Source organism: Drosophila mojavensis, unplaced genomic scaffold (genome assembly GCF_018153725.1).
Source record: "Drosophila mojavensis isolate 15081-1352.22 unplaced genomic scaffold, ASM1815372v1 contig_136, whole genome shotgun sequence".
Lineage (NCBI taxonomy): Eukaryota > Metazoa > Arthropoda > Insecta > Diptera > Drosophilidae > Drosophila > Drosophila mojavensis.
In genome coordinates this window covers 20801974-20818413 of record NW_025318667.1, presented here as the reverse complement: position 1 = coordinate 20818413, position 16440 = coordinate 20801974, and the positions used below count along the sequence as shown (strand labels likewise).

The 16440-nt window shown below is 39.7% G+C and overlaps 2 protein-coding genes across 2 annotated transcripts in view; one reads left to right on the top strand and one right to left on the bottom strand.

Moving 5' to 3' along the window:
* Positions 1 to 2775: 2775 nt before the first annotated feature.
* On the bottom strand, positions 2776 to 13338 carry LOC6584371. Its single transcript, XM_002009991.3, has 2 exons — positions 13255 to 13338; positions 2776 to 3450 (listed from the first exon to the last, which is right to left on the bottom strand). The coding sequence occupies exons 1-2, from the start codon at positions 13336 to 13338 to the stop codon at positions 2776 to 2778; spliced, it is 759 nt and encodes a 252-aa protein (XP_002010027.3).
* Positions 13262 to 16440, top strand: part of LOC6584367 — a 109974-nt gene continuing 106795 nt past the window's right edge. Inside the window, exon 1 of the mRNA XM_032732287.2 lies at positions 13262 to 13870. The gene's annotated coding sequence lies outside the window, so the exon portion shown is untranslated. The remainder of the gene's footprint in view (positions 13871 to 16440) is intronic.

Here is a 16440-nt window from a genome sequence, read left to right as displayed (position 1 = left end):
TGAAGCTTGTAACGAACCGAATGAACAGTGAAGAGTATATTCAGGCTCTGGATAGTATTCTCATTCCATATTCAAGGGAATTACGTGAGAAACCAATGGTTTTCCAACAGGATAATGCCAGAATCCATGTGAGCAGACGTACAAAAGAGTGTTTGGAGGAATGTCATGTTGATGTCCTTGACTGGCCAGCATGTTTTGGGGATCTCAACCCGATAAAAATGTCTGGGGTAATCTTGCAAGACGTGTGTATGCCAAAAATCGCCAGTTGGAGACAGTTGGATATCTTAAAACGCAAATTCTAAACGACAATGACTAAATAACAAAGTTTCGAAAAGGACCTTTTATTAAATTTAGTGGTTTCAATGAGGAAGAGAATTTTTGAGTTAACTAAGACAAATGGAGGCCGGACTAAGTATTAACATTAGTTTTTCCATTAATCCGCAACGAATTCGGATTTTTTTTACAAAAATATGAATATGGGCTATAATTTTGATACAGAAAATGGTGCTGTTTTTCCTTGTTTTTTACTTCTTTTTAAGAAATCGTTATTAAATCGTGAATTTTAAGTGAAAAAGTTTTTTGCCATTCATAATTGAAATATTGAACTACTCATTTTTGAAGATTTTGAGGAAATATTCCATTTGGGAAAAATTTTCAGCCGATTCGTTTAAGTGGATTAAAAGTGGGCTATAATTATGATAAGCACTGTATTAGGATTTCGAGCAGCGAATATGAAAATCGCTGCCAATGCTAATGTAGCAGCTGCTTTCGTTGTTGTTCGACAGTGGACAAAAATACAGCTTACAGGTAACAGGTAACAGGTAAGAGGCAGCAGGCAGCAGGCAGCAGCCAGCAGTCAGAGGTTCAGCTGGCTCACTCGATTCGGTTGATGGGCTCAAGTGTGCTCCGGCTTATTGAGCTACCGGCTTTGTTAGCCTACCAATAGGCAGAAGACAAGCTGCTTCGCAAACAAACTTGGCATAAATAACCCTCAGAGCAACTGCAATAAAATACGCTGTCTTCCCCCCCCTCCCCTCCCCACACTCTCGCTCTCTCTGTGAACTATTTCAATTGTTTATTCAAACTAGTTCCATGACACCAAAAACTTACGAAGCAGTTCTCCGTTATGGGCTGGCATTTTGCACTATAATATAAAAGCTTACGTGATTGAATGTTTTGATTAATAAAGTGATTCGAGTTCGCAGAAGAAGAACTTCAAATGAACTGGCTCACAGTTGCGTATAGAAAAGGGTGCATATTTGAGAATTCATAATGGATTTCTTTAGAGCTAGTAAAAATGCGACCAAAACTGTTTGTCTATTTTATCAGAACTAGTTCCGCTTCCTAGTTCCAAGCTTATCTATGAAGTTTCGAAAATCAGTTCAAAGCGCACTAATAAAGCTTTGAAAACTAGTTCGGCAGTCCTAATGCTACAAAAGCTCATTTGGTGCTTGTTCTGGTTCCAATTGAGCGACATCTATGAAGTCGTTTGAACTAGTTTCAACAGTCAAAACCAATCTAAGCTTAGTAAGTTCAGGGGAACAAGTTCCAATTAAAATCTAAGCTGGCTTTCGAGTTTGTTTTTTTTAGACTAGTTCCACCTGATTAAATACTGGCTGGACTCAATACGTGTTCTTTTGAACTAGTTGCTGCTGCCTATTTAAAACAGTCTATCTACGCTTATTGGAGAATTCTTTTACTTTCTAGCTACTAATAGTACGTCTAGTTCCTAGCTTCACCTGATTTCTTTCAGCCCCTCAGAACTAGTTCCGGCAGACAAAGTAGAATCACAGCGCCTTTTCGATTTATTAACAACAATCAACGATTGGCAAAGCACGCGACTAGTTCATTTTAGACTTTGGTCGTCTGAAACTAGTTCCATCAGTTCCAACACGTGCCACGCCTTACCCTTACCCTACCCAAGTAATTCCAAACGCAATATTCAAAAAATCACTTATGCTACATTTGGAAATCTGATCAGATTTGATCTGTCTGTCCGTCTGTGTGTGCGAGTGTGTGTGTGTGTGTGTGAGTGTGTGTAAGTGTGTGTCTGACTGACTGACTGGCAAGACATAAAACACCGTAATTTATGGCACATTTCCAGCTTCACGCCGAGCCGCCTCCGTCGTCGTCGTCTGTTGCGCTCATAAAACGAGCCTCAGCCCGTTTTGGCCAGAACGAGGCAACGGGTCAAAAATGGGGCCAACGGGCCAAATGGCAATAAAGTGCCAACCGAAATCAATAATGCGCGCGCCTCACAAAATGTGGCAATAAACTTGCAGAATTCGTGCTGAAAAAAAGAAAAAAACACACAAAAAAAAGCATGAAAAATACAAAAAAAAAAAAAAAAAAAACGAAACGAAAAAGAGATAAAGCAAAAGAAAATCGCAGAGCTGCAGAGTGCGGCAAATGTGAGATGGAAAACTTAAGAAGAGGAAGAAGCGACCGGAACTGAACTGAACTCAAATCAACTTCAAATTGATTTTGGCTTATTAACAGCGCAGCCCTCCCATGCACCACCCCTCACCCCTCCCCACTCTCTGACACCATAAACTGCACTAAACGGAAAACTTTTGCCTCATTATGCGAGCCCAGCTGACAAGTGGACACCTCACGCCCGCCCAACCCCCCTCACCCCCCCACCCACTCCACACTCCATGACACGCCCCTGCCACGAAACAAATGAAATTTACTGATTACATTTGTTGTTGCTTTTTATGTTTTATAATCAAATGTAATTTGCATAAATTTACAAATATTCAATTGCAAAAGTTTTCAGCCACCTTCGATGATGACCAGCTCGAGGAAGCAGCTACTGCCATGCGGACAGCACATCTGATCCAGCTGGCTCTCGTTCAGCGTCAGGCAATGCTGACTGAGCCGACGTCGGCTGCCCAGGCTGCGCAGCTGGCAGAGGGCGCGCAGGCCGCACTGGAGCTTGCGATTGATGAAGCCCAGGCTGGCATGGACGGGCTGCCGTGTGGCCGGCGCCAGCAGCCAGAAGAGATAGACGATGTGGTCCCGGCTGGGATGGCCGTTGTCCAGCTCCGGGCACTCGGCCACCAGGGCCGCCCACGTGGTCTTCCGGACCATCGCCAGCACCGGCAGGCAGGCGGCCAGCGCGGATTGGCCGAACTGCAGATGGCGCTGCGGCTCGAACAGACAGCGCCTAGCGCTGCCCGTCCAGTTGAGCACGCCCAGGCACTGATCCTGCCCGACTGGCAGCTGCCAGTGCACCAGCAGCAGCAGCGTCCGCTCCCCCGTGTCCACCCTGCGCATGCGTAGCGCGAGCTCCATTGGCTTGCGCGGCGTCTCCGTCAGGTGCTCGTTGAACAGGTGCATCAGCAGCTCACTCTCTGCCAGCAGAGCGCCACAACCGGCCAGTGGACAAGGATATCGCTCCTGCTCGAACTGCTGCCCACCTCCACTTTCCCCATTCTTTCCATTTTCCTGAAATATTTTGGCATGACTTGTTATTGTTTTTTTTTTTTTTTTTTTTTTTTTTTTTTTTTTGTAGCTAGTTCTTTTTTACCGAATGACATTTTGAATCTAGTTCATTTAACAAACTTAATTATTTGCACAGCAGGCTATATTTCAGCTCTCTTTCTATAATATTTAGCCATATATTTTATATATTTATTCTATATATATATATATATCTTTTAATTATCTATATATTTATTTTATATTTATTTTATATTTTTATTTATTTTATATACAATATTTATTTTATATATATATATATTTATTCTATATATTTATTTATCGATTTATTATCTATATGTTTATTTATAAATGTGATTCGAAATGGAGCATACTTCAATCTAAAAATCTCTTTAATCTCAATTCAGATTGAATTGAGTAAAGTCTGGCACTGAGTTTACGCTGTTGACCAGTGTCCCAAATGCACGCGAACTTTCTAATTGCACACACACACACACACACACATCATTATGGTCAGTACTTGAGCGTGGAGGACCTTGAAAAGCAAACAGAGAGGGAGCGAAAGCGAGTGGAAGAGTTAGAGGGTTAGAGGGCTAGAGGGGGGAGGTTAGGCAAACAGACGTTCATTAAATGTACAAATTATGTGCGCTGCCAAAAAGATTTTTTAATAAATGCCAAAGGTTTTCGGCTAGCAGCGAAAGTCGACAGAGACGCAAATCAAATCTGAGTTCATGCATTTCTCATGTGCAGCTGCAATAGATGCGAGCGCAGCTGCAACTGCAGCTGCAACTGCAACTGCTGCTGCTGCTGCTGCGAGTGTGTTGCTTAAAGAGCAAAAGCAGCAGCAGCAGCAGCTCTGATTAAATTTAATGCAAATTTCGAACCCTTACGCTGCTGCAAAAGGGTTTGTATGTGTGTGTGTGTGTGTGGGTGCTGGCTGCGTTACAGTCTGTTTGCGCAAATTTTTTTGTGTATTTTTTCGGTGATTTTTTTGCCTGCTTTCTGCTGACTTTTTAGACTAAAAGTCAAATATTTCATTTCGAAATTCCAGGCACTAAGACGAGAATGAAATGTGAAAATGTACAAATACATGTATGCCAGCGCATGTGTGTGTCTGAGTGTGTGTGTGAGTGTGTGTGTGAGTGTGTGTGTGTGTGCCACGCCTACAGCAAACAGGCCAACGATAGCGGCAAAACACATTTTTCTAGCTGCGCCGAGCCCAACTCGAGCCGGCGGCTGCTTAAAAACTATAAATTAAGTTTACAACTTTTCCGCAAAAAAAGAGGGAAGAAGAGGAAGAAAAACTTTTTTTTTTTTTTGCAGCTTTCATTGTTCCATTTGCTAATGCTGCTGCTGCTGCTACTAATGTTGCTGCTGTTGTTGCTGCTATTGCTGCTATTGTTGTTGTTATTCCCGTTGTTGTTTCGATGTCTTATCACAGTGTGACAAAATAGCAAGCGCACAATAAAAAATGTATGTCAAGCAGCCGCTGCTCGACGAGCGAACAACTTTGACATCCATCATTGCCGACACTTGTTGACCCGAAACTGGAGAGACTGACTAGCCGGGCCAGCTGGCTGGCCAGCCAGGTGGACGGACATGAGCTTGCCCTGCAGCCCAGCCAGCCAGTGAGCCACACTGACAGCTAATCAAAATGTCGCACAAAGTTCATTAACAACATTTTCCAGTCAATTGTCTTGTCAGGTTTGGCCAGCAGCATGTTTCAGTGTAGTCGATCCTCTCTGTTTGCGTTTTGCATAGACAGCAGGAGGCGGCAGGAGACGGGCGAGTGGGGCGGGGCTGGCTGGCAGTTGGGTCGTTTAGGTCGTGGCAGCACTTTGTTAACAACTTGGCATCCAAGTTGTTTGTCTTTCACCTTCGGCGTGTCGATGACACAACTCCCACTTACGCACACACCAGCTAGAGCTGTGGGCGTGGCCCATTTTATTGCCAGGCAAATCAAGAAAACTTAACGAACTGTTCCCGCAGCTCGCAGCTCGCAGTCGACAGTTGGCAGTTGGCAGTTGGCAGCTCTCGCTCTAGACGAACTCCGTCTGCCCACCTTGGCTAGCCAATGAACTTGAAATTGGCAACAGAAGGCAACGCTAACAGACTGTAAATTGTTTATGCTCACATCAATTGCTATGCAGCCCATGCCAAACGGCGTTCAATCAACAGCTTCTCCCAGACTCCAAGCCTCTATTTCTGCTCTTATCCATCTCAATTTAGATGCTGCAATGCAAATTCTCGTAAATTCAAGCTTGGCTTCATTACAAATATTTGTTGGCATAGAAAATGTTTAATATTCAACAATTTGCCATTAGCCAAGTTCTGTAATTCAAATTGTATTCACACCTGGAGTTGACTTAAGATTTCAGGTCTATCTAGGTCTATGCCCAGCTTCTTTTAACTGTGAGTCAATCTAAGATTTGATTGTTTAGAACAGGCGACGATATGTGGATGATATATGTGATAGAGCTGATATTCTAAAGGCTTATTTTAAAATTAAAATTATCGATAAATATCGATAACAAGGAATTGGATCGAGTTTTATAGTGATATATGCTAGTTACGTTGCTTATAAATAGGACAGTAGTGCTCCACTCGGAATCAACTGGGAGCTACCCAGAGCCCTGCGAAGAGCTTATAAGACTTCTGTTTTGTAATTATCGATTCTTATCGATAATGATGTTAATATAGATATATCACTATATTATCATATTATTTATACTTATAAGAGCAAATCTTCGAGTATCCAAAACTAGAAAGTCGTTAGCTAAACTCCTCTAAGCAATGATTTAAAATACCATAAAATGAATGAATGAAAATCATGTATATATACTATGTACATATATATATATATATTTGCCAAACCCCTCAATAGACAGTGCTTTACTTTAAATTAGTTTCAATTTTATATCTAATAAACTAAATTAAATTAATAGTATTTTTCTAGTATATACGAAATATAATCCACAAATTGTTGTTTGTTTTCTGTTTTTACTAAGCTCTACAAATAGTTGACTTAAAATTATTGTTTTGGAGACTGACAAAGTTTTTTACACCTGTGTGACAGGAGACGGGAGGCAGTTAGCAGGAGACAGTAGACCGTTTATTTAATTAAACGAGTGCTTGATACTAATTAAAGTAGACAAAAGTTTATTTCTGGATTTGAGCAAAAGTTTATAGATGCTTTTGCCAGTTTGAGATGAAATTGTGTTGCTGCTGCTGCTGCTGCTGCTGGTGCTTTAAGACCGTTTAATCCTTAGATTCTGCATGCTTGTGTGTGTGGCCTGAGCTCGCTTGGCTCTGTTTTATTTCGAGTCGAGAGCTTTAAGATTTCTTAATATTTATGTGCACGTCGTTAACTGCATGGATTGCTTGCATATCAAATGGGCATACGACCCTGTTCCTGTTCTTGTTCCTGTGTGCGTGCATGTCCGTGTGTGCTTTATGTAAAATACTCTACATATGTATTTGTGTGTTATGTATGTGTATGTGTGTGGGTGTGGGTGTGGGTGTGTGGAAAGAGTGAGGCCTGCATGGCACGCACTGCCTGGCAGTGGGCGGGGTCGGTAGAGCCAGTCGGCCCAGTCGGGCCCTCTGTCGGCTTGATTTCCTGGCACGCACAAAAGCGCAAGACACGCAAACGGGTCAAGGATATTTATGCATATATGAATATACAAAACGCAAATCACAACAAAGCCAAACATAGCCGAAACCCAAGCCGATCTAAGCCCAACCAAATGGAACAGCACGAAGCCAACGGCAGCTGCACGTGCAGCTCTTTGATATCGTTACAGAACTGATTCGATTGAGCAAGACTTTCAGATGAGCTGATGAACCACTGAGATTCGCAGCTCAATGGACTGTGAACGGCATCGTTTAGTTGTGTGAAGTGAATCAACAGATCTCATCAAATTGAACCAGCTGAGAAAATGAAAAATTTGAGAAAGTGAGTAACTGAAATTGAACCAATTGAATTCTCCGTTCACCAACCTTGAGAAAATGAACAACCGAATCAATAGCTCTCATCATGGAGCTTGTTAATCGAATTGAACTAGTTCCTCAACACATGTATTCTGCTTTTAGGTTTACTATAATGAGAGACAATACCTTACTATACCTCATATTCAATAGATCCATAAATGAACCAGTAACTCAAAACTGGACAGATCATCAACTTAATAAATAATCTATTATCTATAATTACTACTGTCTACTATCTACTACTATCTATCTATTATCTATAATTACTTAGAAACTATTATACAATACTAACGGAACTAGTTCACAATTCACCTATCAACTGCATATCAATACATACCATAACAGTTAGTATTGACTTTGCCTCTGATCTAGACTAGTTCCAAATGGAACTAACATACCAGTTCAATGCTAGTTCTATTGAACTATTTAGCTGTCACGCACATAATCGTCAAATTAGTGCGCTTCGCTCAGGCTGAACTTAATGAATATATTCATTATTCATTACAGAGTGAACAGACAGATATCAAAGAGCTCATGGCTGAACTGGTTCCACAAATTGAACTAGAATTGATAACGCTCAAAGGCTCATCAGCTTTAAAGCAGTCGCGCTGTCGCCATTGTGCGTGCCTCTATGTGTGTGTGTGTGTGTGTGTTTGTGCGAGACAAAAGTCGCAAAAATGAACGCGTAATTGTTTCCACATGAATACATTAGGTAAATATGTATTTACCACACGCTACTGTTGCCATCGCCAACGTTGTTGTTGCAGTCGCTGTCGCTGTCGCTGTCGCTGTCGCTGTCGCCGCTGACGTCGCCGTCGCCATTGACATCGCCTGTTGCCGCATGCAACGCGCATTCATTTGCATGCAAAGACTAGATGGGGGAGCGTCTGGATTGCTCTGGATTGCAGCACGTTGCCAAGTCAAAGGCGTTTTAATCTGCTTACCTTGGCAGCATTCTTTCCATCTCTGCTTCGCCTTCGTATCTGGCTCTTCTTTTGCATCCTCCTTTTGTTGCTTTGCTGCGAAATTCATTTGCATGATTGCGAACGACGAATCGGAGGCATGCTTGGGGAATGGCTGCGACAGGGAGGGGGGGTGCGCAGGCCAGTAGTGGTTCGACTCGTTGACTCCGTTGAGCTGCTGAGTTAGCGCTGCAGCAGCTTTGCTTTAATTACGAGCCTCGCTCGACTTTGAGCACATAAACAAATTGAAACTTGTTTATGGCATGCAAATTAATCAAATCTCATTCTCAATTAAGTCACCCACACTGAGCATCGAGATAACGCTAGCCGGAAATTTCCATCTTGGAAGTGCAGCAACTGCCGTCAAGCCTTGAGCACAATTTACATAGGCAGCCGGAGGCAGCACGCAGGAGGCTGCAGGCTGGCATTTGTCCCAGGACAATAATTATTATAATTAAACACAAAATGCACACGCAAATCTTTTCGCAATCACACTCACTGTTTGTATGCCCCATGTCAAGGGTATTATCAACAACAGTTAGCAAAATGTCGAATTGCTGCATCGATTTTGAGCTTTAACTTAGTTTGTTTCATTTGTGCTTATTTTATTGCTATCTTTTAATTCTTCAACTCGAGCAGAGTATTGCATTCCAATTTGTCTTGAGCTAAATTTATTGAAAATTCGAATTTACTTATACATGCACGTACATGTATGTACTTATATATGCAGTCACATACATATATACACACTCTGTTCGCGAAATCAGCCGAAGAACATCATACCCACTCGCTCTCGCTCTTTCTAAGAAACTTCGTTTTCTTTTCAATTGATCGACTTGGGTTTAACTATTCATGTGAGGAACATCTTACATAAAGACAGAGAGATATGATTGACGTTCGTGTAATAAGCGGAAGTGAGCAAACAACTGCTGGAAAGCGCAATGCAAACGATCACTGTGAAGAGAGTCAGCCACTAGCACTCAATAGAGGCGAATGGTGTTCACACATTCAGAACGGTCTGTACACACTCTTACATATGCACACACTCTAACATATGCACACACTCAGCCAACGTACGCTTCATTCCACTCAAGCAAGCGTATAGCGATCTGTCAGGGCGAAAAAGCAACAACAATAATAGCAAATCTAGCCGATCATAAACGAGTTTATAGAGAGTCGGTTGAACTATCAGTTTTTGATCAGAGTGCGAGTTGAGTAGAGGACATTTCCATGATTGCAGGAAACGACTTAAGGTGAACAGGTATTTGCAAGCTGTGCAAATAGGATAACTCTTGATTGCTATACAAACCTATAAAAAACTGAGTATTTCTCGAACGAATACCTGGCATTAACCTACACACATGTATATACATATGTATATATGTGTGAATGTATGCCTATCCCCTTATAATAGATCAAGCAACCTAAACTTCTTCTTCTTCTCTCTAATATAATAAGCTTTCAACTTAAAATATCAATATAATAATCTAATTTAAATAAATAACAATTTAAATAATAATTATAAGCTTCAACGTTATTCAAGCACTGCATTTTCATATAGAAAGAAGTTAAAACAAAGGGAGAAGCCGCATCATAAAATGTGCACTCAAATAGCTGAGTAGCTCGCTCGTATATGGATGTGGGAGAGCGAGTGAGAGTGAGCGTGCGTGCGTGTGTGTGTGTATGTGCTTAGCCAGCTGCGAAGGCTACTCAAATATTTGCTGCGAGTTGCTGTGCTGCCACTACAGGGTATTCAGAGCAGTCGAACATGTTTGTATTTCTGTTTGTCCACCCCAGGCCCAAACCCTCGGGGGCTGCACTTTGAAATTTGTTTAATGCATAATCAAGTGTTGTACGATACACCCACACTCGCGCACACACACCAACACACAAACGCGCACACCTACACACACCCGCAGCGCACAAAGCTTCTGCTGTTGACCAATTTGCAGAAGCAGAAACAGAGTCGAGCAGCTGAACCGAGTGAGCTTGCCCCATTGCCACTTGGCCAGCTGCCACAAGCAGCTGTTTGTGCCACAGCAAGTGTCGAATTTTAGGTCCCTTGGACGGGCGGACGGAACGTCGTGCCCAGAATGAGTTGGCTCATTAAAAACTAAACTGTAATTATTGTAGAGCAATGAATATAACGACAGCCATGATGCATTCATTAATCATAGCTAAATCGCTTTTGATACCACCGACTGCTTTCTCACATTCCTTAACTGGGCAGCAGAGCTTCAATCGTCAGCCAAATACCTGAGTCACCACGCCCGATGGCCTTCAACCTGCTAAATTATGTTATATTAATGAATATACAGATACAGATACAGATACAGATACAGATACAGATACAGATACAGATACAGATACAGATACAGATACAGATACAGATACAGATACAGATACAGATACAGATACAGATACAGATACAGATACAGATACAGATACAGATACAGATACAGATACAGATACAGATACAGATACAGATACAGATACAGATACAGATACAGATACAGATACAGATACAGATACAGATACAGATACAGATACAGATACAGATACAGATACAGATACAGATACAGATACAGATACAGATACAGATACAGATACAGATACAGATACAGATACAGATACAGATACAGATACAGATACAGATACAGATACAGATACAGATACAGATACAGATACAGATACAGATACAGATACAGATACAGATACAGATACAGATACAGATACAGATACAGATACAGATACAGATACAGATACAGATACAGATACAGATACAGATACAGATACAGATACAGATACAGATACAGATACAGATACAGATACAGATACAGATACAGATACAGATACAGATACAGATACAGATACAGATACAGATACAGATACAGATACAGATACAGATACAGATACAGATACAGATACAGATACAGATACAGATACAGATACAGATACAGATACAGATACAGATACAGATACAGATACAGATACAGATACAGATACAGATACAGATACAGATACAGATACAGATACAGATACAGATACAGATACAGATACAGATACAGATACAGATACAGATACAGATACAGATACAGATACAGATACAGATACAGATACAGATACAGATACAGATACAGATACAGATACAGATACAGATACAGATACAGATACAGATACAGATACAGATACAGATACAGATACAGATACAGATACAGATACAGATACAGATACAGATACAGATACAGATACAGATACAGATACAGATACAGATACAGATACAGATACAGATACAGATACAGATACAGATACAGATACAGATACAGATACAGATACAGATACAGATACAGATACAGATACAGATACAGATACAGATACAGATACAGATACAGATACAGATACAGATACAGATACAAATACAGATACAGATACAGATACAGATACAGATACAGATACAGATACAGATACAGATACAGATACAGATACAGATACAGATACAGATACAGATACAGATACAGATACAGATACAGATACAGATACAGATACAGATACAGATACAGATACAGATACAGATACAGATACAGATACAGATACAGATACAGATACAGATACAGATACAGATACAGATACAGATACAGATACAGATACAGGTACAGGTACAGATACAAATACAGTGACATTCATTTATTGTGGCAATTGACTTTCGTTTCGTTTCGTTTCACTTGCAATGTCCTTTAATTTAATTTGTTCTCAGACCAACTCTTAAGTTATACATATATAAATATATATTCTTTAAGTAAATAAATATGTATTTCATCTATTTTGCTTTCAAGTCTTGGCCACAAAATTCTTGGAAAACTTAATGTTCGCAGCCTATTCGGCTGTTAGCCAAGCCATCAAGCAACAAGAGTTAAATGCGGATAAAGCGAACATTAAAGTGTTTTAAGAGTTTTTGCTGAAATTCGAGTAATTGCTATCATTTGATACTCTGCACTAAACTGTTCTGCTCTATATTCAACTCGAGGGCTAGCCCCAGCTCAAGTTCGTTTTATAAATAAGTATATACTACTTTTAGTCTACATTGTTAAATTTAAGCGAAACAGGAATAATTTAAAGAGATTTAATTTTAATAGGTATTCGCTCGCCTGGCATACCTTGGCTTACCTTATCCTCTCCCTCAAGTAAAGTTATTTCAAGTATTTGAACTTTGGCTTCAATTCGTATTTCAAATTTCGTCTTAAATTCGTCGCGGAGCAAAGTAGTTCAGCTTTTATCGTCAGAATCTTGGTTTCTTATTAGAATTGCATTGGTATGAAATGAGAGAGGAGCCTGGCTTATACGGGCTAAGCCCTTTGATCTTTGTTGGCTACAATGTGACTGCTGTCGCAGCAGCAGCAGCAGCAGCAGCAACAGCAGCCGCAGCAGCATCAAGAAACCCATTTCCGGTGCCATTTGCAACAGTTGCCTCAAAGCGAAATGGACTGGAGCTGTGCCAGCGACAAGCTGCCAGAAGAAGTGAAAGTGGGGCGCGCGGAGGGTTGGCTGACACCTGCATCTGCGTGTGTGTGTGTGTGTGCGTGGGGTCTCAACGACCACGCGTTACAATTATGAGACAGATTCAATATAACCGCAGCAGCAGAGGCATCGACAGCAGCAGCAGCAGCAACAACTGCGATTAGCGCAGCGCATCATAGGGACGCAGAGAAGGCTGCTTGTAAATTAGAAAGAGCACAAATACGCCAATTGCGCTCTCTTGCTCTCTCGCTGGCTAGCGCTCAATTCACCACACTGGCATGCAGGCTGGCAGCGGCCTGCCCACGGCAAACTCACCACACTGGCTGTGCCGTGCTGCTCGCACCAAGTCGCCGTTCAGTCTAACGTTGAACTCTGCCGCTATTTGTTGCTTCACTTCTCTCAGCAGAGTGACACACGCATAGCGCATAACGGTACGTGCTTTCGACTACGACTACGACTACGACAACGACAACGAAAACGTCAACGTCAACGTCGACAACGACAACGACGATAGCGACGACGACGCGTCTAACGGCCGCCCGCTCTCTTAACAATCAAATTGTTGCCTGTGCACGCAACTTAAGGTTTTCTAGTATATTTATTTAATTGTGTTGAAGCAAAGAAGAGTATATACATATGTATATTACATTCAATTTTTGTGATCATATTTTTTTCTCGTGAATTATTCGAAACAGCATCTGAAGCGAATTGAAATTTGCATAGTGCCCAAATTTGTTGATCTAACAGAAATATTCGGCAACACCACAGTGCGTATGCTTAATTAGTTAGCAGTGCTCAAAAATGCAACAAATACAAAACCAAATACCAGACAAAAACCCGTTATACAGATACACACACCTAGACAATCGAGTGTAAACCAAGTGCATAAACTTTCCACATTTCCGCAGAGGGAAATACGAAAAAATAAAACACAGCTAAAAGCTCGTCTAGCTGATACGGTTAGTAGAAATCCATGTATATTTAAATGCAAATGAAATTGAACTATTTAATTTATCTGCTTTAATTAACGTTAATAAATATGATTATGGGATATATAAAAAATATTGAACCTAAGCTATTTATTTATTAAAATATTTATTCATTCCTTCAGGCTGTTCGTTTATCACACTAATCCTTTTTTATGATATATTTTACACTTCTGTAGAGCAGTTAAATAACGCCGTGGGCATCAATTTGAACAAATGCCTTTTTATTTACTTTTAGTTTTGCATTTATTTTGTTACTATGACTGAGTTAATTCGCATGTTTGGAGGTTAGTTGCTCTTGAATATTTTATATATTTTATATGAAATTAATTGTTAAATATTAAAACAATAAATATATTTTTAAAATATGTATTTATTTATTTTAGCCGTTTATGCTTTTAAATCTTTAAAATAGTTTAAAATTTTAATAAAAATATATTTATAAATTATAATATTATTAAACACTCAAAAAATTTTATTTTGGTCTTCTAAAATTCAACTCTGAAAATAAATAAATAAATAAATTATTTAAGTATTTTGTCACCATATTTTAATAATTAAAAACACTTTAAATGATTATAATCAAATTTCAGTATAATATTTGAATATTTCAAAATAATTTCAAATATTTTGCAAATATTAAGAAATAAATATTTAAAATATACTTTAAAATATTATTAAATATATATATTTTTTTAATATTTAAAAAAATGTTCAAAGTATATAAAATATTTATTTATATTTACATTTAATTTTTTTTTTCGACTTTTTTTGCTTTTCAGCGAAATTGGTTATCAATTTTACCTTACGCAAATTCTTAATGCGCTTATTGAAATAACTCAAAAGTAATTCTATTAGTTTCGCTTTAACTGTCTAAAGTCGAAAGAAACTTAAGTTTAGTTAGTTGAGTTGAGTGGCTCAGAGCATTAACTGAATATAATTATATATTTACATAACATATGTAATAGATGGAAAGCTAAATATAAACAAGTCTACACTACATATACTTATATGATTTATATCCGTCTTAAAACTGTCGATTCTACTTCTATTATTTCGACTTGCAAATGGAATCCGCTTAAAGCTGTTTGCAGTTGGCCTCTCTAATTTACAGCTATATTAACATAATCCAACAGGTTTTATTGACACATTTAGAAAATGAAAAAGCCAAATAGCCACGCACATATATACATGTATACATACATATGTATATACAGATATATGTTTGTATCTACATTAAGCAAAACAGACTAATCCAATATGTTAATTGGCTTGCTTCGGGTGTAATTGAAGTGCTGGCAGGAGGCATACAGACATAGCTGAGCTTATCTACGCCATGCTCTCTGCTGTTGAGTAGCTTTGTTTTCCATTTGGCACTTGTGCTGTGTCAGTGTTGGTCAACGCCCCGATGGCTGTGCACGCCTGCTGGCCAGTTAATCAAACTGAAAGGAGTTATCAATATGTGAGAGCTGAAAGAGCGAGCCATCAGTGAAGCGATAAGGAAACTACTTGAATTTGAAAGTGGCCAAAGGCAAGGACCAAACAAAAACTGTCAGAGAATAAACGAAATCAAGAAAAGAGAGAGTGGTGTGAGTGGTGACTGGTGAGTGGAGGAATGCGAGGAGCAGTGAGGAATGGGAAATGGACGCAGCGAGACAGCGGACAGGCGTTAAGCAGCAAAAGGATCTACATGATTTATAAGCTACATTAAATTGAATATTCAACATAATGTTTGCCTTTAAATGGGACGATGCGCAGCAGCAACGAAACAGCAACTATCGGAGTATATACATATACAATATATATATATATATATATATGTACATACATATATGCTTATATACATGTACATGTTTGTATATATGCATGTACGTAGGTATATGCTCTGCCATCTGAAGGTCATTTGGGCTCGACTTGAGGGCTAATGTCTAAGTGACTTTTGGCCGCGCCTGAGAGCGTGCCACAAAATCAAAATACTTGGCCAGCACCTAATGGCATGCCTTGTTGCGCTTCAGTATTCCGACTCGTTCCAGCATTGTTAAAGCAGCACAGCTTTAACTTGTTGTTGTCGACGCTCATACACATTCACGGAAGTTAATTGAGCATATTGGTTTTGGGCAATGCCCGTCGTGACTTGAAATGTGGAAGACATACTCTTATTTATGAGTATTATACTCGATCCGCCCACTAGGGGCGTGGCAAATCAAAGAATGCACTCTACCCCTATCTCAGTTAGTGATAGAGGGTTGAAATTTGGAATATTCACAGATTCACAGTTCAAAGCCAATAAGATATAGCAGATATATGTATCTATGCCTATTAGGGGCGGGGAAAGTCATTTAAAATTGTATTGTCAACGTTAAATTACTATTAAATTATTGTTTTATTGATATTGAAATCATTTGTATTGGGGGCGTGGCAAATCTGACAATATTTGGGTCATGAATGAGTATTCTGGAGTCGTTAACGCCCAAGTGCTACGTTTTTATTTGATTTTAGCTTTTTGTTTTTTTCCTTTTTTTTTCTGCTCTTCATAAATGGCG

Coding starts and splice junctions, on each gene's coding strand:
- LOC6584371 (XM_002009991.3), bottom strand. CDS start 13,338: ATGCGCTATGCGTGTGTCACTCTGCTGAGAGAAGTGAAGCAACAAATA. Junction 3,451..13,254: donor TTAGACTGAACGGCGACTTG/GTGCGAGCAGCA, acceptor AAAATATTTCAG/GAAAATGGAAAGAATGGGGA.